Raw genomic sequence first — 20,578 nt, forward strand, 5'->3', positions numbered from 1 at the left:
TTCTTTTATTTTTTATTTAGTCATCAATTTAATTTTATCTGCTGGATCAAGATTTTTTTTTTAAACGATCAAGATTCTTTTTAAATTAACGTATGTTAATGACTTGTGTTTTTGTAGCTTTCCTCTTAAGCTGGAGGAAGATGATGGTGGCAAATTATTGTGTGGACCAAGGTCCACGTAGCGTTATGTGGACCATAACAAAAAGTACATTTTTAATATACTAAATGTATATTATGCAATATAATGTACATTCAGTACACAAATAATGTACATCCCTTGAATATAATGTACATTTTTTTATATACTAAAAGTACATTATTTGATAGTATGGTCCACATAATAATGGTTGGACGATAGTCAACTATCTAGAGAGAGATGTTCATACATGAATTCTCGTACTAGAAGATTATAAGTTTATTTGTGGCGCAAATCAAAGTCTTCTAGTTTATCCAATTCACACCTTCGACAACTTGGCAATTTGATTTCTAAGTGGAGATCGAAGAAGGAATTGATCAACTTTGAATTGGCATGCAACTTGATTTTTATTTTATTTTTTTAGTAAAAAAGAAGGAATAATTGATATGAAGAAGCTAGGAAGGAGCCATTATTGCATCCCGGCCAGGAGAAGACAGTGGTTACGTTTTAGCACTTTGACTTGATTTTCGATCACTTCTTTTATAATAAAGCTAATAAGAAGCAGCGCATGCATGCATGAATTGAAGCTAAGCTATCCTAGCAAGCAAGCTACTACTACGTAGCTTCTTCTCGAGTGCCTTCGTTTCTTCTTTCCCTTTCATTACTACTAGAGATGCAAGAAGCGTTAGAAAGCAGTGCACGCAGAGGGAAGAGACCTCCTCTCCTTCCGTGGAAGCTAAGGAAACCTTGTCGTTCTTGATTCATGGTCCCCTTCCAACCTCAAAATTAAAACTTGTATGTGTAACAACTAGACATGCAATACTACTACTACTACGTACTATAACTACATATGTTTCCCAGATAAACATGAGAGATTATTCTACGTACTCTAGTAATTTGACTATTATTAAGTTGTTAGGTTATATTGGATGGGATATTAGAGCCTTGGTGGTCGGTGCTGGGAAAATTATTGTGGGTGGACCATGGTCCACGTAGTGTTGTGTGGACCATAACAAAAAATACATTTTTAATATACTAAATGTATATTATTTGTTTACTGAATATATTGAATACAATATACATTTTTAATATACTAGTTGGGCTCGACAAGACGACAAGTGCTTTAATGAAGGTCCAAAATGCGTAAAGGCCCAATATAGAGTTAATTCCAGCAATAGTCCTCCGACTATGTTGATTTTCCAAAATTAGTCCATGACTTTTAATTTGGACAATAATTTAAGTCCTTTGACTTTTAAATTCTTTCCAATGTACATAATAAATATATATATAAATATATATATATATATATATATATATATATATATATATATATATATATATATATATATATATATATATATATATATATATATATATATATATATATATGTCTATGTTGGTATGTTTAAATGGGTATAAGATCCAATTATTATTTCAATTTTTCTTATTGTTCTATAAATAAATTATATAATTATATACTTGATATATGTTTTTCTAGGTGTGACAAAAAAAAAATCGTTCTTTATTTAATTCAATGTATTTGGTTGAAATTTATTTTATTATATTATTTGTTACTAATTTGCATTTGTAATTTATTTGATGTAGAAAATAATGATGATCAAAGAAATTCTACTGTTTATTATGGAGTTGATCATTTGTTGGAATTAGGCCGTTATTATGTACAATGTTGGCTATTTGTACTAATTGTACCTACAATTGAATATTTTATTAGATTTAATTTTTTTTTCTTTTTGTGTGTAATATTTGTTTTATTTTATAGATATCGTTTTTAAAGATTAGTATACAAAATATTAAAAAAAAAATTACACATATTAAAGAGTAGTTTGATTTGTGCTATATGATATTCGAGTTGTTATTTGTTTGTTATAAAATAGCATCCGTTTTATTACTATTAGTTACTATTTTTTACTGCTCTATAAATATATATATCCCGTGCATCGCACGGGGTAGAGTACTAGTTGCTCTTAGTTACTATTTTTTACTGCTCTATAAATATATATATCCCGTGCATCGCACGGGGTAGAGTACTAGTTGCTCTTAAAATACGTAGTAGTTCATGAACTTAAGTTTTTACTGCTTTATAAATATATATATCACGTGCATCGCACAGGGTAGAGTACTAGTTGCTCTTAAAATACGTAGTAGTTCATGAACTTAATAAACATACTTTTATTAGTTAGTAATAGTGAAAACATTGCGCTAAAGTAGTAAAGGCACACAATATACGCTAGAGGACACACAAAGCAAAGTATACGGGCACACAATTGAAACACCACGTTTGGGGCTATGGACACTACCCCAAAAGTCCACGTTTATAAATTTGCTTGTATTTTTATTTTGCATTTAAAAAATTAAGTAGATGAATTATATAAAAGTTCAATAGTTTGTGTTTAAAAAATGGAATAGTCCACGTCAAATGCTAATCCTAATTGATTATAAATCGTAGAAACATGCATTCATATATTGTTTTAATATTTTCGTGTGCCATTGGAGTTGTTGTTGTGTGCCCGAGCCGCATATTAAAGTTTTTAATATTAAAGCGTAGAAAACAAAATTAAAGTATTAAAGGGTGGATTGCATAATGTGTTAGTAACAAGTTGGAAATTGAATTAGTAAATGCTAATTAATTGAATTAACTAAAAACATGGTAAATTAAAACTTCCAAAAATTAAACACTCTACTCCAAAAGACAATAATAACCTCTCAGCCTAATATGACCACATATAACCCAAAACATAACCAAAAATACAATTAATCTTAGACCATTAGATATTACAATCCAACGTACACAATTAGTCCTCATAATCTTCTATAATACATTAGTCCTCACTGAATACATTTCTATATATTATTATATGATGATGATCTGAAGATAACTACTTATAGTAATTAGTGATGATAGCCAGGCAGTTTCTCTTTGATCTTCTCCACCACACTCTTCTTCTCCGGGTGATGCCCTCCGGTAGTAGTGAAGGTTGCGCCGCCGTGGATCACTGTATCTGTAGTCGCAGCGTGTGCATGCTCCTCCTTCTGTTCTTTGTTCTTCCCCGGCAGTTTTTCCTTTTATCTTCTCCGTCAGCCCTTTCTTCTTTCTTCTTCCGCCTTGCCCGTCGTCTTCAGACTACATACATACCATATACCATATTAATATTTGGGCATCTATTAGTTAATTAATATGGACAATAAATAATAATAATACGTAGACAAAAACTTATGTGAGATCGCTTCACCAGTCTTAATTCGTGAGACTGGTCAGATCAACATAATTATGGGTTAGTTTTTGATTAATTTTTATGATCAAAATTATGTTTGACCCGATTCGTCTCACCCAAGTATGAGACATATATGTATAGTACGTAGTTGTAGTGAAGATAATCTTACCGAGCTAGAGCTTGAACTGCCGGAGCGGTTAAGTTGGGGCTGTTGGTACGGTTCTTCCGGCCGCTGTTTGATTACTGCAGTGTCGTACTCATGAGTTACTACGACGTTGTCGGAGCCAACGGCGGTGGCGACACCGGTGAGGTGCATCGGACGGCCGCGCTCGTCGGTGAGGTATACGGGGTTTCCATGCTGGTCCGTCAGCTGAATTGGATTGACATGCTCGTCACGTACATGAGCAGACATTTTACGTACAAGATTGTTAGAGGATTGATTAATTGGAAAGAGATCAGAAATGAGGAGATATTCCCTTCCTCGTTCCCTAGCATTTAAAGGAGCAACCTTAGCTTTTTAGTGCATGACTTCATGCAACTGCGTCCTCACACGTTGCATTTGGGAAAAACCCACCGCTTGCCACGTAAGATTACGATGACACGTGTACAGCAATCCGCCCTCCTGCACCTGGCTGCTTAACCGACATTAATTAACTGTCGCTTGAATCCATTATATTATCATCCCACAGTGAATAAATAAAGAGATTAAGTACACAATCCAATATATAATTTTTACAAGTAGAATCATACAATATAATGAATCCCTGGCTCAGTCCAGTTTCAAGAAAGAAGGGGAAGATGAAATGACAAAGAACTGTTAGTATCCATACCATTTAGACATTACAAATTACAAACAAAATATACAACAACAACAACAACACCACACCCAAAAACACTGAAGCAGCAAATATTAACGCCGTAGAATGAAGAATATAATTAGCCTCACTTGAATGATGAACCGCCTTCTATAATTTTGGGGCTTTCATGACGCAGACTGCTTTCTCTAGAGTAATTTGTCTTTGCACCCTGAGGAGCAACAGAAAATTAATTAATGAATACTTGTTTTACAGGACATGAACAAGGTGCTTCTCAATGATAAAACAAGGACATGAACATGCAATGGTGCAGCTTCTCAATGATGAAAGAAACATGAACATCTACACCCCCAGATGCAGAAAGTAAAAAAGATGAACTGCAGTGTTCTTAATTAACCAAATACAAGGAACTATCATCTTCCAGATGGATATGATGCAACACTGAGGAAATTAAAACAAGAATTCATGTTTAAATTCCATGGCCATGCAATGAAAAGCACTTACTTGAAAAATTGTTCCCAACTTTTTCATTGCCATAGCACGCATCTTGAGAGTCTCCTTTGTAGCACTGGGGTCTTTAAGGACCTGAAGATCAAGGAAAATAACACATCTTGAAGCTAACACATCAACTATGCTAGCTCAATTTCTGCTTTGAATCTTGAAGCTCTTAATTAATAGAAAGTCCAAGCAATTTTATGATCTGAAATGAACAACAAGTACTTACTGCTTGACAAACATGAGATAAAGTTGTCTCAATATCAACAACATTGATCTGCCAAAGGGAATTAAGCATGGCATCTTTCTTTTCCTCTAGAGCTTTGATTACATCTTCTTCTTTATTCTCTCCCTCGCCTGACTTCTTCACTTCCTCTTGTATTTGAAGCAAAGAGATGGCACCTGTACATTAATAGACAGAATTCGATTGTGATCACTTGAAGCTTCAACATAAATTGTAGATATTCTAATTATTGTCACCTGAAGCAGCTGCAACTTGGGACTTTATGCGGTGTCCTTTATCTCGTACCCATTCTGCTAAAAATGGCACCTTCATGAAGCGTATATCCTTCCCAATTTCTTTTGCTGCTTGCCTTCTGTAAATATAACCAATAGTATGTAGCATAGCCTCGCCAAAAGCTGAAAAGGAAAATGTAAGGACTCCTCAGTTGGAAACTCAAGACAAATAACAAATGATATTTTAACTCACTAATTAAGGGAGTCCAAAACAAAGAAAACTTGGTCAACATATAATTCATGTGATTCTAAGTAGTATTTCAGTTTCTGTATGTTATGAGTCCTGCATTTGCTTGCCAACTAAATGGTACTTTATTTGCAATTTTCTGACTGTAGAATATACTAACACAATACGTGCTTGATAGTGGTGATGAATGAGATTAGCTGCGTGCATATTCAAAATAGAGAAAGGTTGCCCTCATTCTTGGTTTAGAAGCCTAATTGTAATTATTTGGTTTAAACATCTCACCTAAGTTCCATACATTTCATATACATCAGCAGTATCAGCTGTTGAAGTAGCAACATGATAACATCAACCAATATTTGACACAAGATACAAACAAGGACATGTAATGTCGTCCCATATTTCCTCTATCTAAATGACATAGAAATACGCAACACTCTGGTAGGAATTCTAGATTTCTAGGTGGTGTTAGATTTCTATAACTACCGAACTAGGGTTGCAATCTAACTAGAACAAGAAAATAAATTGAGATTACGGGTGTGTTTGGAAAGCAGGAAAATGGTTTCTGGAAAATGAGTCATTTTCCAGAAAATATTTTCCTTTCTTGTGTTTGGCTGCAGAATAGAAAACTGTGTTGGTGTGTTTGGCTCATTTTCCAGAAAATGGGTAGGAAAATGAACAGAATTATATAATTGAATATTTTAATTAATTTGTTTAAATGTAACAACATTTCTAACAAATATACAATCCAAAAAAATAAAATAATCACAAAAAATCACAACAAAATAATATCTATCTCATAAAAAATAAAAATAATAATAAAAAATAAAAGTAGCCGACTGGTTTCAGATGTCAAATAAAAAAAAATAAAACTCATAATATCTATCTCATAATAAAAAAATAAATTATTACTTAAAAACAAAAAGAAAAAGTTGAAGATGTCAAGAAGATGGGATGAAGATGAAGAAGTTAAAGCATTTAGGAGGCCTAAGGAGATGGAAGAAGCAAAGGAGAAGGAAGAAGCAAACTTTGGAAAATGACTTCCCCCAAAAAAAAAGTAGAAGTCATTTTCCATAAAATTGAGCTTATTTTCCATTGACCAAGAAGTTTATTTCCATTGACTCTATTTTCCCCCTTCTTCCCAAACACCAAAAACCCGGAAAATGATTTCCAGAAATCATTTTCCGGGTTTCCAAACACACCCTACATTATGTGGTGTTAGGAATTCTATGATTAGTGGTAGTTTGTTTCTTTTCTAAGGCAATTATTCTTTTTTGGTTACTAATTTTGACCTTAAAACTAATTTTATCAAGCTGGTGATTGGCCAATACTGCTCAACAATTGGTCAAGGTCAAGTTAAAACTTCAGTGTTTAGAAACATTCCAACAGTTTCTAATGTTCTTCACACTATAGAGAAATTATATTTCAAGGATCTTGAAGTTTACACTTTAGACAGTAAAATTTGCATGAAATATATGTTGTAAATTAAGTATTGAAAAGAACAGAGGCATAATACCAGCTTGAGAAAGACGGCGTGCTTCTGATGTTGACCAACTTACAAACTCCTCAATACGGCCTTCAACATATGGTTGAAGACGATCTTTTAAAATTGTTACAAGCTTCTCTTCCCTTTCCTTCTGTAATGCCTGTATGCAAGAGCAAAGAGGGTTTCAATGAAATATACAGAATGACTAACCTTTCATGGGTTAAAGTTGAAATAAGCATACCTTCAATTTATCCTGAACATTCTTTTTCAGGACTTCAGGAGGAGTAGATTCATCTTCATCTACTTCAACAGCTGACAAAGAAGCCAGTAAAAGTTGCCCCACATAGTCTTCAAAGTAATCACTCCCAAATAGCATTCCAAAAACAGCAGCAGGGTCCACCATTGTGTCCCTAATAAAGAGAACCCCAAACGAATATAACAATCATTCCTCAATTGATCAGAATATGTAGTGGACAAGGAAGGCTATCATTGATCATTTCCTTACAACAACATTTGCAACATCTAGTGTTATTTTTGGTGGGTGACGACCAGTAAGTTATGCAAAATTTACAAAATGCACTGAGGTTGAAAACCAAAAACTAGCAACTGATCAGTACAACTGTACAAGTGTATAACACCACTTAGTTAGGATCTCCCCCATACATTTCTGAAAATGTATACTTACTGTTGCACTCCATCTTTCCCGTGTTTGTCATAGGTTTCACGTTTCTGTGGATCACTCAGGACCTGATATGCCTCTCCAAGCACCTTAAACAATGAAATATCAGCAGCAAAAGTAAATGGTAAGTGGCTCAAAGATTTATCCAAGAAGTATTTGCTTATTGTAATTTGAGAGGAAATTAAGCCAAAGTGCAGTAAGAATGAAATATCAGAACCTTATAACACAATAAACTCAATTTTACTTCAAAGGGTTTGCCACCAGAACACAATTATTACCAAGGAAAACAACTTAAATAGATGACTGAACAGTTAAAATTCAGATAGCCAATTACCTGGAATTTATGAGCAGCTTGTGGATCCCCGGGGTTTTTATCTGGATGTACTACCCTTGCCTAGCAGTAGAAAGAACAAGGCATGATTTAATGTGCAAGCATTACACCAGAACCACAGTTGTCTTGCATATGTCCCAAATTTACTAAGTTCTAAAAACAAGAAAGGTCCCAAATTTACTAAGTTCCAAACTTACAAAATGTCATACAAAGTACGAATGCAAAGAAACAAATAAATGTCATACAAAATGCAGAAATCTCACCTTGACATAGTATGCTTTCTTAATTTCTGCGGGCGTGGCATCCACCCCGACCCCCAAGATTTCATAGTATTCTGTGTCCTTTACCATGGCTTAAGTGCTAGTATCACTCAATTCTAGTCAAAAACAAATTAGTAATACAATGAATTCAAGTCCTGAAAAGAAAACAACTAAGCTGATACAGTATATCCAGCAGCCGCAAAATCAAGGTAATCCATTAAAGACATAGCAAGCTTGCTTACTAGCTCAATATATTTCCTTATTTGTATCAAGCAAACAACGAAGTGAATAGCAAGAAGAATTACCAAATCCAAGGTGTGTAAGATCTCAATTACTTATTTAGATCTATAACATGCTCTAAAGATATGGATTTGAAGATGCTGATGCTCGTAAGAAACGAGAAACTCACTGCGATTGAATATGGGCCGGATCTCGATGACGCCTGTGGACTCAGATTCTTCAGCTGCTGACTCTTTTTGAGCGTTTCTACTTTCTACTTTTTAACCGCTTAAAGAATTTCCAAAATCTATCTATATATATATTATTATTATTATTATTATTATTATTATATATATATTATTATTATATATATATAATAACATTATCCTCCTTTTCCCGCTCAAAGTTAGGGTCATTTTGGTAAACTCATTTATTTTATTTATTAATTAATTAATTTAATAATTATTAATTTATTATGGTTAAATGTTGTTGATTCAATTGGTTAACCTAAAAAACTATGTTAATTTCCTATACGTTAATTTTCTATTCATAATTGTCTTTCCTAATATATTTTTTTTCTTTATATATATATATATCATCTTGAGAATCTGTTTATATTAGGCTACGGATTATTATGTCAAAGGGTGACAAAATACAAGCATAAATATTTATATTAGGCTATACCGATTATTATGTATATATATGTATATATGCACAATTTAATAATTATTAATTTATTATGGTTAAATGTTGGTGATTCAATTATGGTTAACCTAAAAAACTACGTTTACATATTATTTGATTTTTAGTAATAATATAATTAATAAAAAAAAATTAAGTCAATTAAATATGTGTATATAATAAGAAGAAGAAATCATACCCTATATATCTATATAACTGCAAATCAATATATAATTATATACGTACGTTAGGAAATTAGGAATTATTATAATTATATAATTAGGAAAACTATAACGGATGTATATATTTATGTATATAGTTAATATTTAAATAGCTATAAGGAAATTATTATACTTTCCTTTTGAATTAGTCTTTTCCCCATATAAATACAACCAATTTATCCGTAGCTTCCTCCATCATTTCTTTCTCCAAATCAGTAGGGCTTCTCCACCCTGTATCTTCCCCATCATTTTTTTTTATTTTTTATTTTTTGCATCAGTAGAATTCTATTTTCGTTGCCTCATCAACCAAACGATCAAAAGCTTCCAAAAATGTCACTAGTAATAGTAGATGACAATGCAGGGCGCTTAGATTCATCTCTTACGTTCTTTCCGTATGAATTTTCTACATTTTTCTAACTATATTCCCCTGTACTTCAATATTTTTTTTGCAGTTTATATCACTTGGTATGAGCTCTTAAGGAGACTTTGCTTCAACAAAAGGTAAATGAGGAGGAAGATGCTCGGTAACAAAACCCTAATGATTTAGTTTATGGAAGAGCATAGAGATGCAATCGAGGATGATGACGTCGGTGATTTTGATAATTTTGTAGGGTTTTATTTAACTCATAGTCAGTATGTTGACTTCGAGGTTTGTATATGCCATTCAAGTTTCTATATTTTTCTTATACAAAGCTATAATTGTAAATTTATATTAAGAAATTATATTAATATAATTAATTATTAAGGCAAGTATAATTTATTTTGTACTGTGGACACATTATTTTTAATAATTTCGATTTAATAATATTATATATTATTTATTAATTATTATTAGTACAAAATAAATCATGCATGACTTAATAATTAATTATTAATATTATTGAAACTAGTATTTTCGCCCGGGCGTTGCACGGAATGAATTTTGTTATAATGTTTTAAGAATATTTAGATCGATATACAATTATATAAATTATAACATCAATATTATATAGTGTAAATGATGAAAATGGTTGGATCTATTATGTTTTCTAATGTTATCCTTGCTTGAATTCAAGCAAATAATTGCTCAATTACTCGTACGATGCACGGATAAATATTTTAAATTATATATTTAAATAATAAAATTAAAGATAGAATAATAAACAAATTCTAATATTGAACGTGTACAATTATTTTATTATGTGATTAGTGTAAAAATATCACTCAATATAATATTTGTTCTCTTTTAATATTGAATTGCTTGTATATATTGATCATCACAATATTTTACCAAAAAAACATATTATAAAACATTATGTTATTAGATACATCACGTGATTTTAAAACATTTGAATTTAAATAAATCAAATGTGCCTAGAATATAAACATAATTATGCAAATTACACATATATAAAATATGTCAGTAATATGCATAGTCCACATATATTGTATACACGTCATTTAATATAGATACATGTAAAAGATAATCATTGCTATTATTTTAGTCATCTAAGTAAATAAATAAAATACAATAAATAAATGAATAAATAGAAAGTCCAATGAAATAAACCAAATATATATATATATATATATATATATATATATATATATATATNAATTAAATATGTGTATATAATAAGAAGAAGAAATCATACCCTATATATCTATATAACTGCAAATCAATATATAATTATATACGTACGTTAGGAAATTAGGAATTATTATAATTATATAATTAGGAAAACTATAACGGATGTATATATTTATGTATATAGTTAATATTTAAATAGCTATAAGGAAATTATTATACTTTCCTTTTGAATTAGTCTTTTCCCCATATAAATACAACCAATTTATCCGTAGCTTCCTCCATCATTTCTTTCTCCAAATCAGTAGGGCTTCTCCACCCTGTATCTTCCCCATCATTTTTTTTTATTTTTTATTTTTTGCATCAGTAGAATTCTATTTTCGTTGCCTCATCAACCAAACGATCAAAAGCTTCCAAAAATGTCACTAGTAATAGTAGATGACAATGCAGGGCGCTTAGATTCATCTCTTACGTTCTTTCCGTATGAATTTTCTACATTTTTCTAACTATATTCCCCTGTACTTCAATATTTTTTTTGCAGTTTATATCACTTGGTATGAGCTCTTAAGGAGACTTTGCTTCAACAAAAGGTAAATGAGGAGGAAGATGCTCGGTAACAAAACCCTAATGATTTAGTTTATGGAAGAGCATAGAGATGCAATCGAGGATGATGACGTCGGTGATTTTGATAATTTTGTAGGGTTTTATTTAACTCATAGTCAGTATGTTGACTTCGAGGTTTGTATATGCCATTCAAGTTTCTATATTTTTCTTATACAAAGCTATAATTGTAAATTTATATTAAGAAATTATATTAATATAATTAATTATTAAGGCAAGTATAATTTATTTTGTACTGTGGACACATTATTTTTAATAATTTCGATTTAATAATATTATATATTATTTATTAATTATTATTAGTACAAAATAAATCATGCATGACTTAATAATTAATTATTAATATTATTGAAACTAGTATTTTCGCCCGGGCGTTGCACGGAATGAATTTTGTTATAATGTTTTAAGAATATTTAGATCGATATACAATTATATAAATTATAACATCAATATTATATAGTGTAAATGATGAAAATGGTTGGATCTATTATGTTTTCTAATGTTATCCTTGCTTGAATTCAAGCAAATAATTGCTCAATTACTCGTACGATGCACGGATAAATATTTTAAATTATATATTTAAATAATAAAATTAAAGATAGAATAATAAACAAATTCTAATATTGAACGTGTACAATTATTTTATTATGTGATTAGTGTAAAAATATCACTCAATATAATATTTGTTCTCTTTTAATATTGAATTGCTTGTATATATTGATCATCACAATATTTTACCAAAAAAACATATTATAAAACATTATGTTATTAGATACATCACGTGATTTTAAAACATTTGAATTTAAATAAATCAAATGTGCCTAGAATATAAACATAATTATGCAAATTACACATATATAAAATATGTCAGTAATATGCATAGTCCACATATATTGTATACACGTCATTTAATATAGATACATGTAAAAGATAATCATTGCTATTATTTTAGTCATCTAAGTAAATAAATAAAATACAATAAATAAATGAATAAATAGAAAGTCCAATGAAATAAACCAAATATATATATATATATATATATATATATATATATATATATATNAACTAATGGAGGAAGAGAAGTTAAAATTATGCATTTCAACTCCTACAGCCCACAACGATTTGGAAGAAAGCACATTCGATAATTATCTAAGCATTTTGGATGTATATGCACCAATTCATAGAATTTGTTATTATTAATTATGAAAATTATTATGATAGAATTTATTATTATTAACATCTTTTTACCAAATATAATTAATTTGTAGTAAATTTCATAGTATGTTCTTACCAAATATAATTAATAGATATTGTTCTGTAATTTTCAATTCCAATAATATCTCATTCTTGATTTAATTTTCGATTCCAATAATATCTCATATTATTGATTTAATTTCCAATTCCAATAATATCTCATATTTTTTTATTTAATTTTCTACTAATCAACTATGACTTTATGTATTTTAGTATGTACTTATTAAATCCAATACAATATTCCCATCTCGTGCAAGTAAACAATTGGTGTCGTGCAAGTGAACAATTTGTAAAACAATTCGTACAGTAGATGATTTATAAAATTGTTTGTCCCTATACTATTGTAAAATATTTTTAATTTAGTCGTTGTATTATAAAATTGGTTAATTTTGCTTTTGTGTTATTAAAATAGAAAAAATAAAATAAAATTATTAACGCTATTAGTTAAGATGCTAAATAAGTTGACGATTCACTTTTTCAAAAACCATGATGATAAACCATTGCCAAATATACTGCCTTCAACTAATTGCAAACCACATGTGACTACTAACAGGTATTCAAAAATTATTTGCTCCAAATTGCCAAAAGCAAGCTCTTTACATTCAAATGTGTGAATGTTTTTTGAAAAAGAAAGCCAAGCTATAGTTTAGTACTAAACAGCACAGAGTTGGATAATGTTCAAAAGCCATATCTGAATACTGTTCGAGCAAAGTTCGAAGGAGAATCAGAAAAAAAAAAAAAACAAACAAACAAAAATAAAAAACAAAAAAAGTCTCGAACTTTACTTTCTTCTAAGCAAGATAATCATTTAATGATGTACTAAAAAGTGTGAGTAAATGTTAAAATAAAACAATAGTTTGAAATTCATATCTCATCACTCACATTCCCACGAGAATCAGAAACTACACCATACTCCACAACATGGCTTTTAGGCCTCCATTCAGAAGTGTTGTCCTTTCTCCTACTCTTCTTCTTCTTCTTCTTCTTCAAGGAACGAAAAAGACGGCCAACAATCGACACCGCAGACGGCCCCGAAAGGCGGACTATCCCAACGGTAGCCGGCGGTCCACCCAATGAAGTGACAATGGCCGCAATGGTGCTTGAATTGGTAACCGGAGGATTAAAAGGGTTCAGTGTTCCAAACCCCCACACCCTCTCATCTGTCTTCAGCACCAGAGTATGATTATTACAATTATATAGTATAGATTACGAATATATATATCACCAATTATTCAATCACCAATTAATATTAACAATATTACCATATTATAATATGGTAATATTGTTAATATTAATTATGGTAATATGATATATATACCAATTATTCAATCATCAATTATATCACACCAATCATATTATATTACCTATTTATCATTTTACCATAATAATATTATAGGTGAATAAATATATATGGATAATTAATAGATTAATAAATTAATAAAATAATAAATAAACAAAATAGGTGATTTTACAAAAATACCACTAACTTTGGGCGGGAAAGTTTGGGAGGAGGATATTGTTTTTATATATAGAATATATTTTATTCATCAATGGCACTCTGCTCGTGAACTCAAAAAAAAGCCATATTGAACATTTTAGGTAATAAAGTTTTGACATCAATTGGCTGCATTTGGCATCAATTGGCTTATTGTGGATACTCGATTGCAATGATTTGCATTATTGCAGTATTTTTTTGTGTTTGTAAGGTGTTTTTTCGTTGATGCAAGTCCTGCTCAGTTTGAAAATGAGATGTAAATTTCTTGTATAGGTGTGAACACAAAGAACCCATATCTGCATATTAGTGCGTTGTGGATATCGGAGGACTATAGAGCTCATGAAAATGCTTCGTTGATATGGCTGTTGAGGGAGTAGGAGTTGGCTAGATTAGCTGGAGATGTAAAGAAAAAGAAAAGAAAGAGTAATAAGAAGAAGTTTCAAACCAGATATATCATAAAATTTAAGAGGAAATCACAGCTCCAAATCAAGGTCTGAGGATCATAATCACAGCATTATTTTACACTCCATGAGATTTGTACATGCTCTTCTTCATATCTTACAAGCTTCTCACCAAATGCCCAGTTCTGAATTGAAGTCAAGAAACCCAGCATCATCCAAGTTGAAGCGCGAATTGTCTCGCCTTTCTTGGTTCAAAAAGCCCAGATCAATTGCAGGAGCTTGCTGCTCGCGGTGCGGGGAGATCTTTCAGTGACCTAGTGCCTGGTGTATCACGAGGGACATTGAGGGGAGTGTTCAAAACACCTAATATGCCATCCACATCAAACATTTCATCCCAAGAGAAGTCGTCTAGATTTGCAGTAACATCATATGGTTATGGTTCTTCGGTTCTTACCTTGCCTCCATCCCTTTGTCTGAATGGAGTGGCGCTTTGTTACGTGATTTGCCTTGCAGCCTCGGTTTCTATCTCATAGAGGCTAGAAGCGACGGTGGAGTCTGATGCGGATGCATTCTGCATGTCAATGTTCAACTTGGATCCATGTCAATGTTCACAATTTAAAAGTTCTATGTTCACAATTTTAAATATCTATAAACAAAATTACATTATTCAATATTCATAATTTTTGAACTCTATATTCACAATTTTGTTATATAGATTCAAAAATTGTGTTATACTATTAAATATCTAATGAAATTGTGAATATAGAGTTATGAAATTGTGAAAAGTTCTAAAATTGTGAACATGTACTTGTGTCTACTTTGCAAGAGGACATAACAACCCATCCATTTGCTATCTTACATTCTTACCACTCAATTGGTATATCATAAACCAATGTTTAAAAAAAATAATAATAAACCAATGTTTATATTGCATTAGGAACTTTGATGCAAAAATTTTGAACGTTCAGTTAACACATTCTGTACATATAGTTAACAGTAATAAATAACTTGATAATTGATAGCACATAATATGATAATTATATGCACCAAAATTATCAACTGCAAGTACATAATGTGTCAACTAAAAATACAAAATCTAAAAAATATTATTGGACCACGATCTACAATGCAATATAGACCCTGATCCATGATATAATTTTCCCTTATTACTTACCAGTCAGTAATTATACCATGAATCCGGATTCACCTACCACAATTTCTATATATATACTAATAAGAGCCCAAGAGAGTTAGGCCTAAAATGGCTAGAAAAAATGGCGGTCAAATTATTTAATCAAATGGATGGTTCAGATTGTTTTAGATTTATATTTTTTCTTGAGATTTCCTAATTTATCCTTAATTATATGATTATCCGTTAAGTTTTCCGTTAAATATTATCTTCTCCGTTAAGGGTCACACTTGTGTGAGACCGTCTCACGGATGCTTATTCGAGAGACGGGCCGGGTCGGGTCAAAGCATCATGCAAATATCATACTTATATGTGCAAATGTCATACTTATATGCTCAAATATAACACGAATCAAGAATACAATTTTTGTTACTTATAAGAGAAAAAGTAATACATTTTTCATAATAAGTAATATTGACAAGTATCTCTTACTTATAAGGGCAAATATAATACTTTTGAGGAAAAATGTAATACTTTTAAATCGAAATGTAAAAGTATTGTATTTTCCCTTAAAAGTACTACATTTACCCTTATAAGTAACAAAATTTTTATTCCTAACTAGTATTTCCGCCCGTGCGTTGCACGGATTGGATTTGCTATAATATGTTTAGAATATTTAGACCGATATACAATTATGTAAATTATAATATCGAATATTATATAGTGCAATTGAAGAATTGAGTTTGATCGATTATGTTTTCTGATGTTATTGTTTGAATTTGAGCAAATAATTACCTAATTAATAGCCAATGTGTATATATATGCATCCGGTGCTGAAACTTTAGACATTTTATATATCAATGTTTATGATTTGTATTAATTGGGCTAGAAATTATTTATACGGATGATATATTTTCTATGTTAATATATAGCAATTTTGCCATCTTTGTATAAAAAGAAAACATTTTTTTTTGAAATATTGTTGACCATGTTACTTGTAGTATTTGTCCATATACTTACTCAACCTATTGAAGCCCAACAAAGACAACATTGCCCCCACTGAGGTTCAAACCCATGACCTCCTACTTGGGAGAATCACTTCATGCCGCTTGGCTTGACCACCTTATATATATATATATCAATGTAACTGTTTTGAATTACACATTATTGAAAACCTTTTTTGTAGATGACATTGATAGTATATTATATATTGTTATTGTAAATTTTATACTTATTTTAATTTACATCACCAATGAAGTAAATTATCTAGAATTACAACTTTTTAGTGCTTTATTTCAGAATTACTGGAGTAAAATATCCAGAACCTTAGTACTTCATGAATTATAAGATATTTCGAAAGCAAGCTTGTATAGATTAACTTTGTTTTTTTAAGTGTATAGATTAACCTTATTTCATGAATGTTTGGTTTGTGGACATGTTTTATTTGTTGTGTGTTTTTGCGTAACAGTTGGGCTGTATAATATGTTAAGAGCTATAATTCTACCTAAACATGCCAAAATTTGGTTCTTTAGGTTATACTTTATTTATCCTTAGGGTTTTATTTGTGTAATTAATTTAGTTACTTTTTTTAACGTGTTATAGTTAGACTTCTTAGAGTAAAATAATTATGTTTGCAAATAATATGGTGATCGGATGAAAACTATATAGCTTGGAATAAAAAAAATACATTGGATAAGCTAATTTATTTATTAACATTTAAAAAAAATACATTGATAAACATAGAGTTCTAAAATTATAAACATGGACCCGAATCCACCTTGCAAGGTGGACTCTGGTCCATAGCATAATTTACCCACCTCTACCACGACCGTTCCCCCCTCTCACTCAATCTGAAAAATAAATTTTGCTCATATCTCAATTTACACATGCGATGCACGAATAAATTTTTTTTATTATATAATTAGACAATAAAATAAAAAATGAAATTATAAACAATTTTAATATTTGAAAGTGTACATTTATCTGATTTTAAGATTAAAGCAAAAGTATCACTCAATTAATTGAACAATATATGACTCGTTTGTCTGCAATTATCTTGAAAAAATCTATGTGTAATTATATTATTACTAAAATAAATATGATTAAAAAGAGAAATAATTTAATTGTAATTATTATAAAACTAAATACAACAACCCATGTTTAGCTAAATCTATACTAACATTCGTGTATTTATTAACTTAATTAGCATAATTATTATTAGTCAATTATACTAATATCTATGCAATTATTCATTAATTACCATAATAATTATCAAATAATTAAATTAATATTATACAATTACAGTTTTATACCTTAAGTATAAAAATATACATTGAGAGATTACCATAGTAATTACACAGAAGAATATGAATGATTGTTTATTTTGTTTTCCCTCTCTATCTCTCTCTCTCACTCTCACGCGCACACACATATATAATAACAAAAATTAATTGTAATTATAAAATAAAATCAAACACCCCATGTTTATGTGTGTGTGTGTATAATTATAAAATAAAAATCTAANATAATATCGAATATTATATAGTGCAATTGAAGAATTGAGTTTGATCGATTATGTTTTCTGATGTTATTGTTTGAATTTGAGCAAATAATTACCTAATTAATAGCCAATGTGTATATATATGCATCCGGTGCTGAAACTTTAGACATTTTATATATCAATGTTTATGATTTGTATTAATTGGGCTAGAAATTATTTATACGGATGATATATTTTCTATGTTAATATATAGCAATTTTGCCATCTTTGTATAAAAAGAAAACATTTTTTTTTGAAATATTGTTGACCATGTTACTTGTAGTATTTGTCCATATACTTACTCAACCTATTGAAGCCCAACAAAGACAACATTGCCCCCACTGAGGTTCAAACCCATGACCTCCTACTTGGGAGAATCACTTCATGCCGCTTGGCTTGACCACCTTATATATATATATATCAATGTAACTGTTTTGAATTACACATTATTGAAAACCTTTTTTGTAGATGACATTGATAGTATATTATATATTGTTATTGTAAATTTTATACTTATTTTAATTTACATCACCAATGAAGTAAATTATCTAGAATTACAACTTTTTAGTGCTTTATTTCAGAATTACTGGAGTAAAATATCCAGAACCTTAGTACTTCATGAATTATAAGATATTTCGAAAGCAAGCTTGTATAGATTAACTTTGTTTTTTTAAGTGTATAGATTAACCTTATTTCATGAATGTTTGGTTTGTGGACATGTTTTATTTGTTGTGTGTTTTTGCGTAACAGTTGGGCTGTATAATATGTTAAGAGCTATAATTCTACCTAAACATGCCAAAATTTGGTTCTTTAGGTTATACTTTATTTATCCTTAGGGTTTTATTTGTGTAATTAATTTAGTTACTTTTTTTAACGTGTTATAGTTAGACTTCTTAGAGTAAAATAATTATGTTTGCAAATAATATGGTGATCGGATGAAAACTATATAGCTTGGAATAAAAAAAATACATTGGATAAGCTAATTTATTTATTAACATTTAAAAAAAATACATTGATAAACATAGAGTTCTAAAATTATAAACATGGACCCGAATCCACCTTGCAAGGTGGACTCTGGTCCATAGCATAATTTACCCACCTCTACCACGACCGTTCCCCCCTCTCACTCAATCTGAAAAATAAATTTTGCTCATATCTCAATTTACACATGCGATGCACGAATAAATTTTTTTTATTATATAATTAGACAATAAAATAAAAAATGAAATTATAAACAATTTTAATATTTGAAAGTGTACATTTATCTGATTTTAAGATTAAAGCAAAAGTATCACTCAATTAATTGAACAATATATGACTCGTTTGTCTGCAATTATCTTGAAAAAATCTATGTGTAATTATATTATTACTAAAATAAATATGATTAAAAAGAGAAATAATTTAATTGTAATTATTATAAAACTAAATACAACAACCCATGTTTAGCTAAATCTATACTAACATTCGTGTATTTATTAACTTAATTAGCATAATTATTATTAGTCAATTATACTAATATCTATGCAATTATTCATTAATTACCATAATAATTATCAAATAATTAAATTAATATTATACAATTACAGTTTTATACCTTAAGTATAAAAATATACATTGAGAGATTACCATAGTAATTACACAGAAGAATATGAATGATTGTTTATTTTGTTTTCCCTCTCTATCTCTCTCTCTCACTCTCACGCGCACACACATATATAATAACAAAAATTAATTGTAATTATAAAATAAAATCAAACACCCCATGTTTATGTGTGTGTGTGTATAATTATAAAATAAAAATCCCATGTTTATGTGTGTGTGTGTATAATTATAAAATAAAAATCTAACGACCCATGTTTAATTATAATTATATTAAAATAAAAATCTAACGACCCATGTTTAATTATAATTATATTAATATTTATATAATTATTAGCTTAATTATCATCAATTATATTAATATTTATATAATTATTAGCTTAATTATCATCACACTTATTAGTCAATTATTAATTATTAGCTTAATTATCATCACACTTATTAGTCAATTATATATACTAATATCTCTGTGATTAATATTTTAGTTATTTACCATAATAATTATTTCTCTGTGATTAATATTTTAGTTATTTACCATAATAATTATTGTTGGTCCCAAGGGGATGGGGTACAAGTCTAGAGGGGGGGTGAATAGACTTGTATAAGATTTTGCAAATCTTTTCGACCTCTCGTGTGTATTGAACTTAGGATGTTTAGGTTCGATACCTCACGAGGTGAAGACAAAGTTTTATGCGCAGCGGAAATGTTATCCCCTTTT

General features: G+C 29.8%; 1 protein-coding gene and 1 pseudogene across 3 annotated transcripts; both read right to left on the reverse strand.

The window, feature by feature from the left end:
• Positions 1 to 2,890: 2,890 nt before the first annotated feature.
• LOC116028678 lies at positions 2,891 to 3,952 on the reverse strand (annotated as a pseudogene).
• A 126-nt stretch (positions 3,953 to 4,078) lies between these two features.
• On the reverse strand, positions 4,079 to 8,644 carry LOC116028669 (chaperone protein dnaJ 10-like). Of its 3 annotated transcripts, none has more exons than XM_031270450.1 (10): positions 8,544 to 8,644; positions 8,138 to 8,250; positions 7,878 to 7,937; positions 7,550 to 7,632; positions 7,106 to 7,274; positions 6,895 to 7,024; positions 5,159 to 5,317; positions 4,908 to 5,080; positions 4,688 to 4,768; positions 4,079 to 4,394 (listed from the first exon to the last, which is right to left on the reverse strand). In XM_031270450.1, the coding sequence occupies exons 2-10, from the start codon at positions 8,222 to 8,224 to the stop codon at positions 4,311 to 4,313; spliced, it is 1,026 nt and encodes a 341-aa protein (XP_031126310.1). In that variant the 5' UTR covers positions 8,225 to 8,250; positions 8,544 to 8,644; the 3' UTR covers positions 4,079 to 4,310. The 3 variants fall into 3 exon arrangements, with proteins under 3 accessions (XP_031126310.1, XP_031126311.1, XP_031126309.1); XM_031270451.1 differs by having other exon boundaries at positions 8,138 to 8,289; positions 8,544 to 8,617; XM_031270449.1 differs by having other exon boundaries at positions 8,440 to 8,579.
• Positions 8,645 to 20,578: the final 11,934 nt, after the last annotated feature.

The sequence above is a fragment of the Ipomoea triloba genome, chromosome 9, assembly GCF_003576645.1.
Source record: "Ipomoea triloba cultivar NCNSP0323 chromosome 9, ASM357664v1".
Classification (NCBI taxonomy): Eukaryota; Viridiplantae; Streptophyta; class Magnoliopsida; order Solanales; family Convolvulaceae; genus Ipomoea; species Ipomoea triloba.

Bases quoted from the DNA above. Each gene is read 5' to 3' on its own strand.
- LOC116028669 (XM_031270450.1), bottom strand. From the start codon at position 8,224: ATGGTAAAGGACACAGAATACTATGAAATCTTGGGGGTCGGGGTGGAT. The intron at 5,318-6,894 runs GTATTATGCCTC...TTTCCTTTTCAG, and splicing joins ACGCCGTCTTTCTCAAGCTG to CTTTTGGCGAGGCTATGCTA. The intron at 4,395-4,687 runs GTAAGTGCTTTT...GTTGCTCCTCAG, and splicing joins AGTTGGGAACAATTTTTCAA to GGTGCAAAGACAAATTACTC.